Source organism: Micropterus dolomieu, linkage group LG08 (genome assembly GCF_021292245.1).
Source record: "Micropterus dolomieu isolate WLL.071019.BEF.003 ecotype Adirondacks linkage group LG08, ASM2129224v1, whole genome shotgun sequence".
NCBI classification, from domain to species: domain Eukaryota; kingdom Metazoa; phylum Chordata; class Actinopteri; order Centrarchiformes; family Centrarchidae; genus Micropterus; species Micropterus dolomieu.
Window position 1 is genome coordinate 24,247,212 of NC_060157.1, and position 20,576 is coordinate 24,267,787.

Here is a 20,576-nt window from a genome sequence, read left to right on the forward strand (position 1 = left end):
AGGAGCGAGTCCCTTTGTTGGAGTTCATCAGAGAGCCGTCGGACATCCTCCTTAAGGGCAGCAATCGTCTTGTGCTTTTTTTAAGAAAATTCAATTTCATTTCAATTCAATTTTATTTATATAGCACCAAATCACAACAACAGTTATCTCACAGCGCCTTTCATAAAAGAGCAGGTCTAGACCGTACTCTATGATGCTAAATGATGAAAACTGAATGAAAACTGTCCTCACAGGGTTCACAGGCCATTGTTTATATCTTAGCCCTAGTGCTAAAAGCAAGACAGTGTCAGTGGCGTCTTGACAGCTTGTGTCAGTAGTTACTAAGAGCAGGACTTAGATCTAAAGCTGTGTAACATAAAAGTCTAACTATATACAATAAATGCATTCCAAACTTGAGACTTAAAAACTTTAAAACTCAAACAGAACCTCAGACAGGTAGGCACAGACGCTGACGCATCAATTAAATTTGAAACTAAATGTAAAAGTGAATAGATATATATAAATATATATAATATAAAAAAAAGGTGAAGCATTTTAAGCCTTGTGTAGTATAACTTAAATAACAAAGAAATAGTTACTTTAAGTGTTGTTGTATAGTTTCAGGTTAACTTACCGCCAGTAACATTATAAGCTGGTAATGATGCGGCCACAGGCTACCAAACGCCAACCAGACAAGCCCCGGGTAGAAGGTACTTATGCTAACGCAGGGTAGCATATAGCATTAGCTCCTTAGCCTGAGCTAACTCGGTCACATCAAGCTAGGCGGGCGTGGTTTCAGCAACCACCCATGACCCGCCTCTTTGCCCATTTTTGGTTATCCGGGAGTGATGCGCGGTGACACGCTGCCATGACGTTGACAGCCAGCCCCGCCGAAAAAGAGTTTCAAAACGGCTCTTCAGAAACCAACAGGGGACGTCACGGACACTAGATCCATTGTTTTATACAGTCCATGGTACTGAGTCAAATTTTTTAAATTGAAATATGGACAAATGGAGGAACACGCATTATTTAGCATGAACAGACGGAGCGTGAAACTTTGTTACCAAAGAAGTGAAAACAAGATTAAACCAGACAAAGTAAGGACAGATGATGGCAGATATCAAGGATATAATCGTTTTGGCTTTTCCCAGATTTGAAGTCACTGATGCGAGACAGATGTTTTCAAAGCGGTGCTTAAGTTTTCTGCTGAATAGGTAAGTTAGTCCAAATAAAAAACATTGTTTGTGAGCTTTAACTAGAAGATGGGCATAATCATTGAGAGAAGTAAAATGTTTTTCTTGTCACTGTTGTAAAATATGTAGTAGGAATGTAATTTCTTGTAACGTTATTCTCCATCGCTGTGTTTTGGAAATGTGCTGGTTACGTTCACGAGACAAACAGCTGATCAATATTATTGGCAAATTTGCCTTGCATTTGATGCTCAAATCAGCCAGCAAAACTTCACATTTTACTGCCCTGGTGGAAAAAACATATGTATTTTTACTGCTAACAGCGTGACGATAACAAGACAGTGTGCCTATCAAGTGACCAATAATGCTTACTTTCAGAATTTGTATTAAAAAATGTATATGTACTTTGTAGCTAATTGCAACGCTCACCAGTAGATGTCACTAAAACTTTCACACTGAACCTTTAAAGTATTTCCAGTTCACACACCTCAAATCCTGTCACGATCCTGTCTGTGTGTCTTGTTGGGGAGTCTGGGTTTTGGTTCCATGTCAGTGTTCCTAGTCCTGTGCCTTTTTGTCTGTTATGATCCCTGTGTTATAGTTAGTCGGTGTTTGTCTGTTTACATGGGTTTCAGTCATTGTCTGAAGTTTGATTCTTGTCTGGTATTTTGTAACATGTGTTCTGTCTGTGTTGGTTATTTATTTTGCTGTCTCTACCTGCCTGCCTATCTGTTCCCCCCCTGTTGTCTCTGCCTGCCTGCCTGCCTGTCTCTCAGTTTCCCCTGCTGTCACTCTACCTGTCTGTGTGCTTGATTAGTCCCTCATGTCTTTCACCTGAGGATCCCCCTCCTAGCTCGTTAACCCATGTGTGTATATATACTTTCGTTTCTTCAGTCTGTGTCCGGTCATGTATATACTCTGTCATGTGTATCTTTGTGCTTGTCTCGTCTCTGTCCTGTCTGTCTGTCTTGAATTGGTCCCTGTTTGGATTACCTGTTTCATTTGGATTGTTTATTCATTGGATGTATCTCAGCCACTCTGCCAGTAAGTGCGCTCGCCTTTTGTTTGCCACAATAAACCTTTTTGAACTGTACCTGCTCCACTCTGTGTCCTGCATTTGGGTCCACCATCCTGCTTAACCTTCCCTACACACCAAACCCTGACAAATCCACGCTGAGAGGTAGGATTGGTAAGCTTTCTGGTCCACGCAGGGCCATCCCGTGGTATAGGCGACATATGGGTTGCCTAGGGCGCAAAATGTCAGGGAGGTGCCGCAACAGAGAAAGTTTTCATCTTTGCACGAATCAGCTCCACCTGGCTGATGTGACACCGTACGCCGTGATAATAGTAACCAAGTGCACCCACCTCGGGCTGTGAACATAGGCTGTGAGTCGCAGCCAGTTTGTGATAGTCGTAATATTTGAAATGATGAAGACAATTGTAAATGACAAGGTTATACAAAATGTAAGTTTTGCAATACAAAAATGGAAAAAATGACACACTTCCTGTGTTTGGGACTGTGAACTGGTTTTTCTTTTTTTTTTTTCTGATCACAAGTGTTTTCAGTTAGTTTTGATTTCCACCTGCTTGTCTCATCCAATTCTGTGTCTGTCTGTAGGATGGTCTGACTATATCAGCCAAGCAATAAAGTATATGGCAGGTAATAAAATATTATGAATTGTCATTAAATGACGATGTTAGTCTTGAAATATTACTTTTTTCTCAACATGTCAGAGAACAGATATGTAAGGTTTTGTATGTGGATAAAGCTTTCAACATGAGCAGAAAACATGCTGAAACAGAGGAGCTTTTAAAGTCCAGGAGCTTATGACTGTATAAAAATGAAATACTTTATCCTTGAGGTAAAAAGGTGCCAGGTCTGCACATTTAAAGTTTTTTTTCACCAAACAAAAGATGATTGAAGACTAAATCATATATTTTATAAGTGAGAAAAGTTGATCTACAGCATAAAACATATTTTAAAAGCAATAGGTACAGAATGCCTGAGAGCCTAACAGCATTATATTCTATAATTTTTTTTTATATATTGAATTTTACTTGCCGCCGGAATGTTGTATTTCCCTTTATATAAATATAGACATTTCCACCATAAATTGATGAATAAAAGGCAGAAATTGGTGCAGGATTTTTTCAGAATGCAGGAAATTAAGTGTTTAATGCTCAGATTTTTCTGCACTTAATAAATGTCACCTCCAGTGTCCAAATAAAACCTATGCTCTTGCATTTCTGTTTTGGAACTTTATTTTGAGTTTCAATAACAACAAACATCAAACATTCTTTGAAAGAGGGCTTCTCATTCTTTATTCTTTTTTCCAAGCACCAAGTTTTTTGTCGTCAAGTACTCCATTCCACAAGTTTGTTTCAGTCTCTGAGTCCATCTCGGAGTTTTGTTGGTGCAGTTGCTTTCCTCATTGGTAGACTTCAATTGACCCTTCGCTAAGCCACGCCCCGAATACACTGCTGACCAATCACAGCGCAGTATAGAACTCACTCTAACTGAGGTCCGACACTTTCATGGCTGCGCTCCATTGACTCTAATGCAAAAAGAGTTGTTTTCTAGCTTTTTTTGGCTGTATTTTTCTAAGAAGTGGTCAAACGCTGTTCCTGGGGCGCTTGTAATAGTTACAGTCACTACCCAGAGAGGTTGAAAGGAGAAGTACGATTTATTCTCTTTCCAAAATAAATAAAATAATATCCAGAATGTTGGCTGTGGATCGTTTCTAATGTAATGTTAGCTAGCTAACTTCCTACTACCTAATAAAGCCCTAGTGTTCTGCTTTTAATTACTGTAATAATGAATAGAGGCCTACCCAGCTTTACAGGAACAGTGTTGATCGTTCATATCGTTGTCTTTTGTCTCAATCGTCTGGGGATGCAGTGGTTCACTTGTACTGTGTGATCGGTAGGCTTTAGCTTCATCTTTCTTTTTTTTTTCTCGTCTGTTTGAGTCAGTTTGACAGCCTGAATACAACCTTCAAATCTATAATGCAACTGCTTCTTTCTGAAATCGCTTTTTCCAACTAATTTGACAATATTTCTCCGGGGAGTGCAGTAATAGACAGTGGCAGCGCCGAAAGTAACAGTAACTAAGGGGGGCGTGGCTTAGCGAAGGGTCAATTACCATAATAAAATATCGTTCAATACCTGTCGGGTCTCTTTTAACCTTATCCCATTCTATATGGATTTGAATGTAGTGTCTTATTTGTAGGTTATGAATTCTTTGAGGGCAGTGTGAATTGGTTATGTAGTTGAGAAAAGGATTTCAATTCACTGCCCTAAAAGAGCTGGCTAATAGTGCTCAGCAATAAGCTGGGATGCCCAATAATGTTTCAGATTTCGGAGAGAGAGGCCTCCCCTGTCCTTCGGTGAGCATAGCACTTTTACTCTTACTCTAGGTCTTTTATTTTGCCAACAAACCTAGCCATGACTTTATCTAACAGGGTAAAAGTAGACATGGAAGCCCATACAAGCAGAGATAGAAATAAATACAGAAGCCTCGGCAGCACACTCATTTTCACTGCTTCTATTCTACCAAGTAAGGAAAGTGGGAGAACATCCCATCTCTAACTTTGTAGCCTGAGATTGGACCATATTCGTGCAGACATCTTAGAAGTGCAGCGATTGAGGACAGGAGATTTTGCAAATGTACTAAAATGTCATCCGCAAATAATGCTATCTTGTGCTGGATCCCTCTTTTGTCCATTATACCATGGATCTGTGGACTCTGTCTAACAGCTTCCGCCAGGGGCTCAATACTGAGGGCAAACATAACTAAAAGATAAGAGATCCCCCTGTCTTGTCCCTCTCCTGAGCTTAAAAAATTCTGAGTAGTATCCATTCACCCTGACCTATTCTGATAACAGTGTAATCCATTTGACAAATATGTCCCCAAAACCCATTTTTATCAATGTTTGCTGCAGATACATCCAATCCACCCTATCAAACGCCTTCTCTGCGTCTAAGCTGAAGAGCATTGATGTTTGTTTACTGGCTGTGGCTAGTTATTGTTGGTTTAGCACCCTCCTGATAATATTAGTGCCCTGGCGATCCTCAATAAATCCAGTTTGATCTGGTTTCACTATTATTATTATTTTTTTATATATATTCTTGTATTCTTTTAGCTATAATACTAGTTAAGTCACTGCTCTCTTTTATTATATTAAGGGGTCCTAAAAATCTTGTATCTTTTCCATCTTATTGTCTAAATCTTGAATGCCATACAGGGTTGTATAGTATGCGGCGAAGGTATCTGCATTTTCTTTGGGTTGTGAAACTGGCTGGTTGGTTATGGTATGTCTCATCTTTGGTACCACTCGGCTTGACTGGGCTTTGCAAAGTTGAAAGGCGAGCAGCCCTAGCTCTGTTCCCTTGTTCATAATTTTTTCTGCTAGTGAATCTAAGCGCTCCCTCCACCTTTATAGGTGAGCAGCTTAAATGAATGGGGTTGGTTGTTCTTATGTAGTTTGTATGATGCTTTTGCAATATTGTTATACATTCATGCCAATAAAGCTAAATTGAATTTAATTATCTAGGTCCTGTTTGGCTACTTGAAATAATATAAGTGTATTTTGTCTCTCGTTTGTTTATGCTCTCTTTGTAATTTCTCCATTTTTGTTTCGAGTTTCTGTTGGTCCTGCAGCCTTTGTTTCTTCACCCTGGAGGATATTGCTATTATTTGCCCTTTCATTACATCTTTGGCCTCTTCCCATACTATAGAGAGACAGTCTCATTATCATTTAAATTCAAATAATCAGTCAACCATCTCTATATTTGTTGTCGGAGCAAATGGTCTGTCAGTAGTGAGACATTAAGTCTCCAGTATTTGAAGTGTTTATTGAAGTGTTTATTTGATCCTAGGCTTCACTCTGTATAGGTCTGATTTTGAAATACCAAAGAAATCTATTTTAGAATAGCTCCCATGCACATGAGAGATAAATGTGAATTCTCTTTCTCTGGGGTGGTGAGAGCGGCAGACATCTGTGAGCCCTATCACATCCATCATCGCCCGTAATGTAGTACTTTTCTTAGGTTTAGGCCCAATATCTATAGGTAATCTGTTCAATTCCATGTCAAGTATACAGTTAAAATCCCCCCCCCTTTTAAAATTATGCCTTTACCTTTATCTGCCAGAATAGAAGCCAGTTTCTTAAAAAAATGAGGGCAGTCTTTATTGGGGGCATATATATTCAATATAGTCACACTAACACCCTCTATTGTGCCCACAACCATCACATATCGACAGTTGTCATCTTGAATCAACTCCTCATTGTGGTAGTACACTGACTTACTGAATAAGATAGCAACTCCCCATACCTTCCCATTTTTAGAGGATGAACTGTACACATGATCTATCCACTCATGTTTCAGCTTTAGGTGTTCTCTCTCAGCTGTTTCTAGGACCAGTGCGATAGAGCACCATAGATTCTTAAGTTGACTAAAGAGTTTCATTCTCTTGACAGGATTATTTACTCCAGTTTTTATTTTTCTCAAAGTTGTTTTCCAGAATTTGCCTTTTAAGTTTAGTCACTGTAAGATATATTGGATTTCCCCTTGATTTATCATCTTTATGCCTGTCAATGAAAAACAAGCGAAAGAGCTTAGGATATCTAATATATCAAAGAAAACAACAACATAGGCGACTTCCACATTACCAACTAGTTGTATTTGGACCAGTTCCCGATAACAACAGGGCAGAGATGTGTGACAAGCTATCTCTGGGTTATAAATAAGGCAAAGTGCCAGTACGGCTCTTATTGCCTGCTGTAAGCCGCTGGGTGAGTGCGTTGCAAAATGAACATCTTTCGAACCGTCTGGGTTTAGGAATATTAACTCCAAATCTTGTAACGTCCATGAGCTGCACCTATACTCTGTTAACTATATTAGCCACTCAGAGTGTTGCACAGTATGTGGTTACAAGTAGCTCAAGTATTCACAAATGTATACAGAGATCCACCAGATTGAATAATCCTTATCTATTAAAGAGTGCATTAAAGACCACAAGTAAGAGTGAAGCGTCTCCTCTGCGTGCTCCTCCCGCCACCAGTCGTCTCTCAGCACTCTTTCTAGCTGTTCTCTCTTCTCCACCCGGACAACAATTCCCAGCTCCTTCAGTGTCGGGGCAGCATCCATCAGCATTGGGAATGTCTTCTCTCCCGTCTCCAGGCTCATCCTAAGTTGTGCGGGGTGTGGGCATTTCGCACAGATTCCCTTGCTCTTGAGTTGCTTAATTACATTATAGACCCGAGCTCTCTTTTCATTTGTATTTCAGGAGAGTAGTATTGATCAAAGTAGATGGACTTGTTTTGGAAGAGTACCTGTTTCGGACCCCATGCCAGTCGAAGTATGTATGCTCTTGTATTTCTACAAAATAATATCTCACCTAGGGCTCCAACACTGTCAGAGCCAGCCCTGGTTACATGTGGTAACTTACTGTGCTTTTGGCTTCTGTGGGTTACATTGGGTAACATAGGAGAAAGAAATGAAAGAAAATAACCTTAATCTTACCACCTCAGAAGAAAGAGGTGAACTTCTTGCCAATGCCGGAGATAGCTGAAGGAAAATGGACAAAAAAAGAGGTTAAATAGATGTTACTGAGGGGTGAGAACACCTCAAGACAATATTATTTGTGTATAATATTGTTTGCATTCCAAATGATGATGTTTACTTTTTATTGGGCAGTACATAAAATACTTTGGGTTAGGATGAAGGCATGCGTTTTGATAGATCTGTAACTTGAAAACACAAAACAAGTTACTATTAGTGACTTTATAATGTATATTATTACATGGATATGGCAGTTGTTTTGTGTTCTTTGTAGATGTTTTGTCTCTTTGTAGTAATCTTGCATTTCTTTGTAATTTGGCGTCCATCTATAGTTGTTATGCATCTATGTTGCATGTCTTTGTAGTGGTGATTTGTATCTCTGTATTTGTTTCATGTCTCTTTGTAATCATTTCAAGTCTTTCCTTGTCTCTTCACAGACATACTTTTTTAATGTGTCCACAGTGTCTACAGATCTTTAGAGAGAGTTCCGAAGTTTAGGAGCCACAACCTCATTAGTCATTTAGTTTTAAACCTTAAGGGAGAACAACCAGCAAAAGCTGATCAGAGGACCTCAAATACCTGCTGGTAATGTAGGGCTTTAGTAGATCTCTAATTTAGGCAGGTGCCTGGATTTGAAAATGAGGGAAATAATAAGGGAAAGTTTCGGACAATAATTAGAACCCTTAAAGCAGAAGAATCACTGTAGGTTGCAGTCTTTACTCGCATATCGTATATTATATATATTTTTCGGTTATTTTTAGGGCAATGTGCAAGTGAAATACTCTGTAGAGCAATGCATCATCCACCCTGGACCCCTCATGCTGCTGTTCTTCTTGTTTTATTGGCGGGTGCCGTTTACGTCCCATCACTGTTACAGCTAATGTCACCTTCTTTACCAGAGGGGAAAGTAGCAAACTTTTAAAACATGCCCAGTGATTTTAATTTTTTTTGAAAGGTTAAATATACAGGAGATGTATGATTTAGCTATTACAGAACCATCCTTACTTTAGAATTTCCTAAGTTTTGAATCCTAGAATAAGTTAGGATAGCATAGACCCTGTCCTAAATTCAAAATAACTGCCAAAGAGCGGCAGGACCACTGTTAGGTCTATATGGAAATAACAGATGATGAAGATGGGGAACAACATGAAAACCCAAATCTTATGACCAAAAGATTACTCAAACCATATGACACTTTAAACTTCCCGGACAATGTATTAATGGGTATATATCAATTGTCAAGATGATTAATTAAATTTAATGGGCATGCTATTCCATTCAAATCTTTATCCCGGGCCAATCATTTTGAAGAAAGCTTTCTAGAAAGGCGGTCACGATAATCAGACTCATCGTTAAAACTGAAGCTAAAATTGATGCCAAATTGCTGTTGCTGAGCCTTTGCTTAGGCAGGTAAAGAGGAAGATGTGATAAAAGCATGAATGATCATTTCCATTACATCCCTTTGTAGTAGTTTTGTATGTCATTAGCACTTTGTAGTAATTTTGTATTTCTTTGTAGTTGTTCAGCATCTCTCTTTGGGTTATTATTTAGTAAAAGTAAAGTAACATATTTGTTTTTCTCCAGCAATTATTAGACCTTTTAATATGGTGATTACCTTCTCCCAGTTTGCCAGCCTGCTCAGCGGCTCCTCCAGGCAGGATCTTGGACAACATGCTGTCTCCCTCCATACCAGGCTGACCTGCTGCTGCACTGCCTCCTGGCCTAGGAGCTGCTTTGGAGCCTGAAGAGAAAAACAGAGGAGGTCAGCATGAGAGGATAGAGGAGAGGGAAGGAAAGTTCAGAAAATGATCCAGAGGACAAGAGGAATGAGCGCTCATTAATGTTGTCTTTTCATTACACTTTCCAAAAATCACTTGTAAATCAAATGGGGTGGGCAGTAGAAAAAAATGTGTCATCCTTTAGTTGCACTAATTCTGCCTTTCCAGTCTACTGATTCAGTAACCTGTCTCCAGCCTCTTTATTCTAAAGATCTTCTCTGTTTGGACTTACATGGGCTTCCCGTGTTTACATGTTGTTCCAAGACTGTCAATATAGATGTGTTGTTGTAGCCTTCAGTCATAACTTGAGATCTCCTCCCTGCTTGCTTTCCAACTAACAATTAACGTACTAGCTTTACTAAGTCATCAGTGGCAGACCAACTACACACCAACAAACCTACTCTAAAGGACTGCACATTCATCCCTCCATGCCTTCTTCTTTACTTGCTTCTACCTATCTCATCTCCTTTGGCCACCTCAGCTCCTCCCACCTTGATACCGACCATCACAGATGATGACTAATTATTACTGATCCTCGACTTGGCCTTGCAGTTTGGTGGCAATGGATTCTACACTTACTATATCCTTTATGCATCTCAAGCCACAGGACACCTGCAGCAATACAACCAGGGAACATACTGGGGTACACTACATCCTGAGCCAGAGATGGGGACTCGAGTTAGAGACTCGGACTTAAGTGCGACTTAAGTCGCACAGTGTCTTCAGACTCGACTTGAGACTCGTCCTCAAAATACTTCGGACTCGAGGTGCGGGACTCGTGAACAATGTTTATTTTTAGGAAACGTCGGATGAGCTTGCTGTTATTCCCTCCCCCCGTTACCTATAACCTGCCTACGTAACACGTAGCATCTGCTGCAAGCAGCCGCACTTGAGAGAGGACAACAAACACCAGCATCTGCTCCGCCATTCATCATAAACTTTGGCTTTAAAACTTCATACAACAAGACCCAAACAAAGACGTTCTGAACGCAAAATAGGTTAGTAACCTGAGGTGAATAAACATGTTTAGCTCAGCATTGCCATCTAACGTTAGCTTGCTTCTTGCTTCAGCCGCAACCTATGGGAGGTTTACTCCGACTGTCCTTCGTTATGAAAAGATGAATGAGCGTTTGTTTACTTGCCAAACTTGTGGTGGTCGATAAACCTAATTATTTACGTCCAGCTGGCTGCCATCAGCTTAATTATTTTCTAATAACTTTAACGACCTAGGATGAAGCATTAAAAAGTTGTAGATTTCTCCCCACATGTTCCCTTTGCGACGGAGCTCATGCCAGACCAACTTGTCCACATAATTCTACTAAGCATAGCAGGTTATGCCAGATTCCTCCTACACATACCAAAACTTGTCAAACACATACATTACAAGCGCCTTAAAAATCCTTCCCATCCACCCTGAAGGAAGAGTGCATACTACTAAGCAGTGTTTCTGACCTGTGTTTGAATATATTCAACTCTTTATCCAAAGCACAATGCTGAATTTTGACAAACAACTACAAACTCCTGTACATGATCCATCTCCTAGATAACTTTCTCATCATTACGCCACCATCTACATCCCTATCATACGGTCTCAACACCATGACTTCTGCATTTCACAAGCCTGGAGTTCCTCTCTCTCAAGAAAAAACTTTGGTTCCTTGCACAACACTGGAATTTCCTAGCATTCTTGCTTCCCAGGAAATAAGAAATTTACTTTTTCTCATTTTAAATTTCCTTCTGGCTCACAGATACTCCAAACGCCAACTCTCTCGCTACTAGGCCACCTTAACAAAGCCATCCATAGCTTCCCTTAAGGTGGATACTTCTTGTTACACCTCTTTTCCACAGTCACCTCTGTTTCATCTCTCCCGACCACATTATGAATGACAAAGCATGCAAGATGGACCTAAACTGTTGTACCAGTAACGCTCCTGGAACAGCATCTATTTTTCTTTTTTTTTAATGATGACCATGTCACCAAGCCAGAAGACATTTCACAGACACAACCTCTTCATCATGGGGGCAGACTGACTTCTCCACGACATCTCTCACTCCTTCCCCCATAATCCGCGAAATGCACTCGGACAGCAGCACTGTCGTAGACATAATCAACATAATTGTTGATTATGTCGTAGACAACAAAAGGACGGTTGCATTTTCCAGATATAATGCAATTACAGCCCAGCACTAGTTTATCATCCTCTGCCATTCACATCCAAGGTCACAAAAATTACTGACTCACTTTCTCACTTCTCATTTCAGAAATTCAGACCACTGGCTCCAGTCTCTGACCCTCTCAACTCCACCATTTTTGACCCTGCAGCTGGAACATTTAGACAGTGCTGCATAAGATGCCATTCTGAGCAGCACTGCTCCTCGAACACTCTCATCATATCTGACCAGATGGAATTGCTTTCACACCTCCCCCAGCCTTTCATTCACCCAATCACCCATCACCCAATGGCCTGACCCTCTCCATCATTATCACATTCACCCATCCCATTCTCAAGATTAAAGCTTCCACCATACGGGTCTATATCAGAGGAATTAACTTCTTTGTAAATTGTTCTCAAGGGCATTGTGTCAAACCTTGTCAAACTCTCACATCAGCAAGTTCATCATGTTAATTAAAAGTCTCTCCATAAGGCTGAACCACATCCTACACCAAAACATTTGAAATCACTTCACACCTCCTTGCCCCCTGCATCAGAACTCTCCCCACAGGCTTCTATGCTTCTAACCTCAACTACCATTTATCTCGACATGCACCTGTGTTTGACATTAGCATCCATTCTTCTGACACTCTTCATCTCTGCTACTTCCAGGCAGGGAATCCCTGATCACATAATCAAAATTCTTGACCACTGATCTTCTTGAGCATACCATACCTACACCCACAATCATCTGAATGACATCAGAAATGCCCCTGCACACCTTTCCTTATCCCTTCATCCCACTACGCACTACCCTTACCCCTTCATCCCTCCACCCTTTGCCTTCACCCCATCCCTTTATTGCAGTAGTCTGTGTTAGTAAATCTGAGATTAAATGAGCCAGCACACACCAATTACATAATATAACCACGGTGAGTGGGTGTGTGTGTGTGATGATTATAATGTACCTATGCCTGTTAGAGGGGACTGGGCCGCTTTTGTGGCCATGGCAGGCACTGCCTTTGCTCCAATAGCTGTTACTGGAGGCGTGTCGATCTTAGCCTGCAGAGAAAGAAGAATATGAGATTAATCTCCATTTACTCAAAGTTTTAATGACACAGTGAGATGGAGATAAGGAGCGAGAAAGAGACAAAGGCAAGAAAAGATGGACATAAGAAATAGATGGAGGGTGACAGAGAGAGATGGGGCCTCATTAAAGAAAATGTTCCTAACTGCTTGTCATAGTTTTAAAGATAGGAAGAATCTTATCTTCCTATTACAGAAGCAACTCCTAAACTCATGGCTAGGTCCTATCCTACATCAGACCTTGAATAATATTTTAACAAATCCTAACTAGAACTGTAAACTTGATTCTTCAATCACCACTCATCCTTTAATGCTTGTATCTGTGATTAGAATGTAAATCTGTGTGTAGCCTTGACAATGGCTGTCTTCACTTGTCACTGGCTAGCTAGCTTGCTATAATGGACAAGAAAAGACAGGGATTCAGTTTTAGTGATAAGTCAGAGGATTTATTTGAGTTTGTGGAGAGAGGAAACCTCACCTTTTTGGGAAGTTTTCTTCCAAATATCAGCACAAGATAAAGATTTGAACAGACGTAGCATGTTGATCAAATTCAAAATTTATTGTCTTGGCAGTCGATTTTTGTCCAATAATACATGGTCCAGGAAATTTAAAGCGTCATTATTTGGTTTGAGAACAAAATGGGAGTTCCCTATAAATTATCACCACTGGAGCATAATTAATTAATAATAGACTGACAAGTCCGTACACGGGCTGTTTTAACTGTAACACACAACAATAAGATTACAAGGTTATAATAATAATAAAATAAGGTTACAATGTTGTTTATCTGTCATCATACAACACACGGCCATCCACTGAGTGCTTGATCCGGGATGTTAATAAGCAGGTCTCTGTAAAGATGTCGGGACAACAGTCTCTGATTTCCGTTACTTGGCCTACATGAGTCCCATTTTGTCAAGACCTGACCTTTAGGAACAGCCTTAAGTCAAAGCTGGGCCAACATGGCTCCTATGCCGGCTCTCTTTCCTCTCCTCTGAGCGATCACTGCACCCGCCGTGGTGCCTGGTCCTGTTGATTGGCCCGGTTGGATTGAGGTCTGCTGTTCTTTAATCCAAAAATCCTTTCTTTCTTTACAAGTCAATGTATTTCTGTCATAGGTAGTAAAACCGGAAAAAAACGTTTGAAGGAGCTACCGGCTGCTGCTTCTACAAGCGCTGCCGGTTGCCATAGCAATAGCACACAGTAATCACAAACAATGACTTCTTAAAAGTATAACAGGATTTATTCACTTCAGCATGGAATAGCAATCACAACTTAAATCATTAAACCACTATTATCTAATCCAAGCCAAACAACAAACATACAACAATCATCAAATACAGAGTGTTATACTTAAGTGTGTGTGTGTGTGTGTGTGTGTGTGTGTGTGTAACACACAGGGAGAAGGTAAGAGAGGTGAGAGAGAGGGGGTGGGCGCAACCACCATGGTGGTTCGTGGACCACCGATCAAAATGGCGGCCCAAGACCACGGGATTTCAGATGGGATTTGAGACCCAATATGGTAGAGGCTCTCTTCCTATTCTCACCCCAAAATGGCGACAAGCACAGATGAAGCTAGTCTACCTGTGGGGCACAGGTCAGGCTAGTCTTGTGGTGTATAAAGCTATGTTCGCACTGCAGGCCTTAATGCTCAATTCCAATTTTTTTCCCAGATCCAATTTTTTGTTTGACAGTTCACATTATTGTTTAAATGTGGCCCATATCAAACGCCAGTGTGAACTGACCACGGCCTGAAAGTGACTTGCATGGGCAGAAGAACAACACGACATCACACGCAGCATGCTGTCGTACAGAAGTAAAGAAGGAGCCACAGAGGTTAACCTTCCCAATTTTCACGAGAGACTCCCGTATTTCATTTCTCTCTCCCGGTTTACACACATCTCTCCCAAATTATGACAATGGTTCACAACTTATGGTCCTTTCCATGACATTTATTACTGTTTCTGTTGCTCTACAACGCATAAAAGATAATACAAAAGATTAATTTCATGAAGTTCATTAAATAAATAAAATAAAATAAATAGTAAAAGTGTGTGTTTGTGTGTTTAAATAATATAAATAAATAAAACAGTAAAGGTACAATATTTTGCCAAAAGTTTTGGGTCACCTGCCTTTACATCCACATGAAGGTTAATGACATCCCATTCTTAATCCATAGGGTTTATTATGGAGTTGGCCCACCCTAGTTTTCAGTCACGTGATATGCAGGGTGACCTGGAGGGCAAAACAACAGACCAAGATAGTGGCTCACACCGGGCTCCCTCGTAGAGACGCCGCAAAAGCCGTTAAATTTTATTTGGATTACCTCTCAACTCAAGAAAAAGATAGATATGGACACAAACTGCAAGTGTTGGTACTTTCGATCCATCGACAGCACCCACTGCCGTATTCCCTCCGTTACAAACCGCCATGTCCCTGCCAGCGCTCAACTGTGGTAATGTTTATGTTTACCTTTTGGGGAATCCCTCACCTAACACAGTCCAGGCTTGTCTCCTCCTCGATTTGTGCATCCGAAAGCACAACAACCATCCAGCATTTTGACAATGCAAAAGTAACAAACTCAAAGTAACAGTGTATCACTTGCTTCCTGGTTGGCGGGCAGCGGAAAACAATGTATTTTTTGCCCTCCAAGGGAGCATTTTCTTTGGAATGTGACATCACGTTTTGACCATTCTTCTAGAAGCGCATTTGTGAGGTCAGGCACAGATGTTGGACGAGAAGGCCTGGCTCACTCTATTCCATATATGGTCATTTGCTCTGCACAGCTAGCTTAGTCTGTCTGTACCACTCAGCGGCAACAACAGCCTGGTAACATGCTTCAGGTCTTGGCCAATCAGAAGACAGTGGGCTTTGAGAGGGGGGGCCTTAAAGAGACAGGAGTATATACAGCTTGTTTCAAACAGAGGCTGAAATGAAGCCCTACCGAAGGGCCAGTATAAGATAGAAAATTATTTTTTTGAACATTGAATCACGCAAACCTGCCATACAGGTCTCACAGAACAACAATAGAGGACTGGAAATGCAGCATAATAGGTCTCCTTTAACAGTTCCTTTCACTGGAACTAAAGGTCCAAGCCAAACCCCTGAAAAACAACCCCACACCATAATCCCCCTTCCACCAAACTTTACACTGGGCACAATGCAGTCAGGCAAGTACTGTTCTTCTGGAAACCACCAAACCCAGACTTGTCCATCAGATTGTCAGACAGAGAAGCGTGATTCATCACTCCGGAGTTTTTGTGTGTCTGATTTAAATTGGAATTCGGGGTATATTATATATCGGGGAAATATTTGGAAAGTGTTTTTCTGTTAATTTTTTATATTTAGGGCATGAGGTTAGAAAGTGTAGCTCTGTCTCTACCTGTCCTCTGTCACACTGGGAGCAGAGTCACTCCTCTTCTGGTAGCCAGCTCTGTCTGTGGTGACCCTTTTCTATGGCCAGGCTGTGTTCACTCAGTCTGTATGTTGTCAGCACTTTTCTTAGTTTAGGACATCTTGTTACGCTTCGCTAATTTGCCAGTGTGAATTCTCTTTTTAGGGTCAGATAACATTGTAATTTACTTTGTGTTTTGGTCGTTTCTTTACAGTATTCAATATATTTTTCTTTTTGCTTGTTGATAATTTGGTTTGGTCTTCTTGAGTTGGTGTTGCTGTCCTAAGGCTGTTGGGGACTTGTTATTGCAGAGAGCCTTTGGACCAGCTAGCTGAGGGGACTCTCTGGTTTCTGCTCCTGGTATGATAGGGCTTTGTGATGGTATGTCTGGGGGTTAACTCATTTTAAGAGATCTATCTAATCTAATTGATCTTTTTTATATTTTTGTCCGAGCTCTGCTCAGCGCAGATTATTTGGTGTTTTTCTCTGGACCTGCAGGATGCTCTTACAGAATCTGGTTTGGAAAGATTCTATGATTGTTTTGTCCCATTTGTCAAATTCATTATTATGTTTTGGTCCCCAAATTCCGCTGCCATATAGGATTATTGGTTCTAGTACAAATTGGAAATTTTTTAGCCAGATTTCAACTGGAATATAGATTTTAATGTTTCTTTAAATTGCACAGAAAGCTCTCCTTGCTTTGTCCCTCAGATATTTCCCAGCCATATTGAGGTTTCCTGTGTATGTAATGTTGATCCCCAGGTATGTGTACTTTTTTGTATGTTGTAATTTAGTGGTGTCCAAAATGAAATTGTGTGTGTTTACCTGATTTCTGGACTGTTTCTGTTTTTGCTGTCAGGGCTTGGGTCTGACAGAATCTCTGCAGGAGATTAAGCTGCTGCTGCAAACATTCTTTAGTAGGTGAAAGCAACACTAAGTCATCTGCATTCAGCAGACCTCTGATCTCATGTCATTCAGGGTGAGGCCAGGTGCTGTGGAATGCTCCAATTGGTTCACTAATTCATTGAAGAGAATTGGACTGAGATTGCACCCCTGCCTCATTCCCCGACCCTGGGAGTAGAAGGCTGTTTGTTTGTTTCCAATGTTTATGGTACAGTTGCTTTTTGTATACATGTTCTGTATACAAGTCATGTGTTTTTCCTCCAATGCCACTTTCAAGTAGGCTATAGAAAAGGCCCTCGTGCCAGATGGAATCAAAGGCTTTTTGGAAGTCAACAAAACAGGTATATACCTTTCTTTTCTTAATGTTTAATTCTTGATCAATTAAAGTCTGGGGGGGTAAACAGATGGTCTTTTGTGCGGCAATTTGGCAAAAAAACAATCTGGCATTTACTCAAAATATTGTGGTCATCAAGAAAGTTGACAAGTTGTTTATTAATGATGTTGCAAAATATTTTTCCCAGGTTACAGGAGAGAGATATTCCCTGGTCATATTTATCACTGTATTTATGAATTGGGGTTATTAAACCTTTGTTCCAGATGTCTGGAAAAGTGCCAGTTATAAATAAATAAAATAGTATTGAATAGTTTTAGTATAGCCAATCTGATTTTATGGTCTGAGTATTTGAGTATCTGAGTATATGTCATTGAGGACTCCATCTATACCATAGGCCTTTTTTCCTTTCAGGGACTGGATGACTTCTGTTAATTCTTTTTCTGTTACAGGGTAATCTAGATGGTTTTGGTTATTTTTTTATCACTACCTCCAGAGTTTTCAATTTAGTGAATATCTTGTTCTGATTATTTCTTTGTTTTTAGGGTGTACTGTTATTTATATAACATATATATATAATTTATAATATATATATATATATTGTTTCAGAGTGGCCTAAAATTGACAGCATATGTTGTGGTTATCTGAGTTCCCATGCTTTTCATTTGATAATATTCTAAAATGGTTTTCCTTAGGTTTTTGCATTCAGTGTCGAACCATTTGTTTCTGTTAATTTTCTGAGATTTTGGTTTGGAGGCTTTTAAATTAGACAACAAAGCCAAATGATGAAAATTTAATTGATTTTGTCCACGGCAGAGTTTACACCAGAATCATTATGGGGAAACATTTCAGTTAGAAATAGATTAGTTAAATCATGTATGTTTTGATTTTCCAGTCTGGGGTCCATCTACAGTATATGATTGATACGATCTGCTAAACAGTTGATAGGCACTAGGGGCTTCACAGTTAGACTGAGCCCTTATAGATAGATTGTGATTTTGCTGTGGTCTGAGAGGGGTGTGAGGGGGCTGACTGTGAAAGCTCTGCGAGACATTGGGTAAGATCTTTAGTGAAATAATCTACGGTACTACTGCCAAGAGCTGAGCTGTAAGTGTAGTGAGGGAAATAACCTATGTAATGTGTATGTTTGAAAATAACTGTAAACAATAAGACAGTTAAGATTTAATAATTAAATGATTCAATCTAGTCAATAGAGTACCGTTTGACCTGGAAAGTGAAGCTTAGCTGTCTACAATTGTTATTGCCAAGAAACTAAATGATCTAAGGCACGATTTTTGCCGTTGCGGCTGTTTGACTTAGCTCAAACTTTAGACAAAGAGGAAGCTAAGATCAGCTTGACTCCAAAATAAACCAGAGATAACCTGCTGAAGACAATTCATTTTTGCATTAATTTCATTTGCCAGATTTCTTGCCAGAGTGCCCTGGATTCTCAGACAGAGAGGAGCATATTATAATCTATAACTATTTAGTAAAATCATCTGACTGTTATATGAAGATGTTTAACATAACCGAAATGAAGGTAGCAATGCTGATCTGTGGAATGCATGTGGAACTACATGTCTATAACATGAGGCCTATTCAAGGCTCACTAGAGTAGAGATAAGATTTAACTTTACCTGCTTTTGGATTCAAGGTTTAAGGGTTTTAATGCATTCTCATTTTATCATAAAGGAAGAATGTTTAACATTTAACATGTATGTAGAGACTGTGAATGTTTCTTCTTTGTCTTTTTCTCTGTGGAGATAATAGGAAAGTAACAGTGAATAACCCTCTGTGTTACGTAGGAAACATCATCTCACAAAGAGAACGATTAATGAGACTGTTTTATGTCTTTTTAAGGTATTAGAGGAAAGTATCTGACTTTCAGTAAGTGACGTAGGTATTATGTGAGTTTGTGTCTACGTGGACTCTAAGTTTTCACCAGGACTTATTAGTAAATGACTGTTCAGTTATCTCTCTAGGATTTTGGAATAATAATAATTAAATACCATTGAATATCAATTGAATCTTAAGTCTTAATATTTACTGATTTTGTGTAACTTTTAGCCAATTTGAGTGATTCCTGAGTAATCCCCTGGAATCCAGGTTTTGTTAAGGATGACAAAACTCCCTCCTTTAATTTGACTTTGAACTTATTTGACTTATCTCCACTTCTCTTTTCATTCTATTTTATTGTTTTCCTTAATTTTAACTTGATGTAATCACAATATTAATTGTCATTTTGATATATTTATATTGCACATTTTTATGTTTAATAAATCATTGAAACATTTTTATTAGGGCTGTCAAAAATAGCGCGTTAACGACGTTAATTCGTTGTTTGTCGTTAATTACGTCAATTTTTTTAACGCATTTCACGCATGCGCAGTGTGACAAATTATTCAGGTCAGGAAAGTGGTTGGGACGGGAGCTAGAGGCGAGATGGAGCAAGGTGAGCAAAGTGGGCCTATTGACGGATTCAAATATAAAAAGAATGATGATGGTACAGTTAACAAGTACAAGGTTATTTGCAAGATTTGTAACAAGGAGTTTCAATTTCACCGGAGCTGTTCAACGCCATGTCAACGCCAAACATGCGTTTGCTGGGTCGTCAGGTTCAGCAAGTGGTTCGCGCCAGACCATGCTGAATTTTCGCGGGCCATTAACAAAATCAACCTCAGATAATTTGACCAACAAAATAGCAAAATGGATTGCAAAGGATTGTAGACCCGTTAGTATTGTAGAAGACTCAGGTTTCATTGATGTTTTGCAAGTGGCGTCTCAAGACTCATCCTATAGGCCACCGTCAAGAGCCACAGTTATGACAAAAATCCACGAGCTCTATCAAAACGAAAAAGATAAAAGGAAAGAGGTCTTGGCTCAAGTAAATCATATCGCCCTGACAGGAGACCATTGGACATCAGTGAATAACAACAATTACCTCGGAGTAACTGCACATTTCATCAGTGACACGTGGGAACTGAAGTCTTTTGCGCTGACTATATTAAAAACTGAGGAGCGTCATTTTGCGGAGGCTTGTAAAGAACAGTTCCTGTCTGTTGCACGTAAGTGGGACATCGAGGGCAAGACGACAACAATAGGGACTGACAGTGCACGCAACATGGTTGCCGCAATTCGACTAACACGCTATGAACACATGAACTGTGTCGCTCACATGGTGCAGAGAAGTGTCACGGT

The 20,576-nt window shown here is 39.9% G+C and overlaps 1 protein-coding gene across 1 annotated transcript in view; it reads right to left on the reverse strand.

Annotated features, from left to right (window-relative positions):
- bsna (bassoon presynaptic cytomatrix protein a) overlaps positions 1–20,576 on the reverse strand; it is a 146,978-nt gene that overhangs the window by 24,274 nt on the left and 102,128 nt on the right. Inside the window, exons 14-16 of the mRNA XM_046055670.1 lie at positions 12,633–12,726; positions 9,349–9,474; positions 7,695–7,739 (exon numbers count right to left, since the gene is read on the reverse strand). Of these exons, the coding sequence (XP_045911626.1) occupies positions 7,699–7,739; positions 9,349–9,474; positions 12,633–12,726 (261 nt within the window). The 3' untranslated portion in view covers positions 7,695–7,698. The remainder of the gene's footprint in view (positions 1–7,694; positions 7,740–9,348; positions 9,475–12,632; positions 12,727–20,576) is intronic.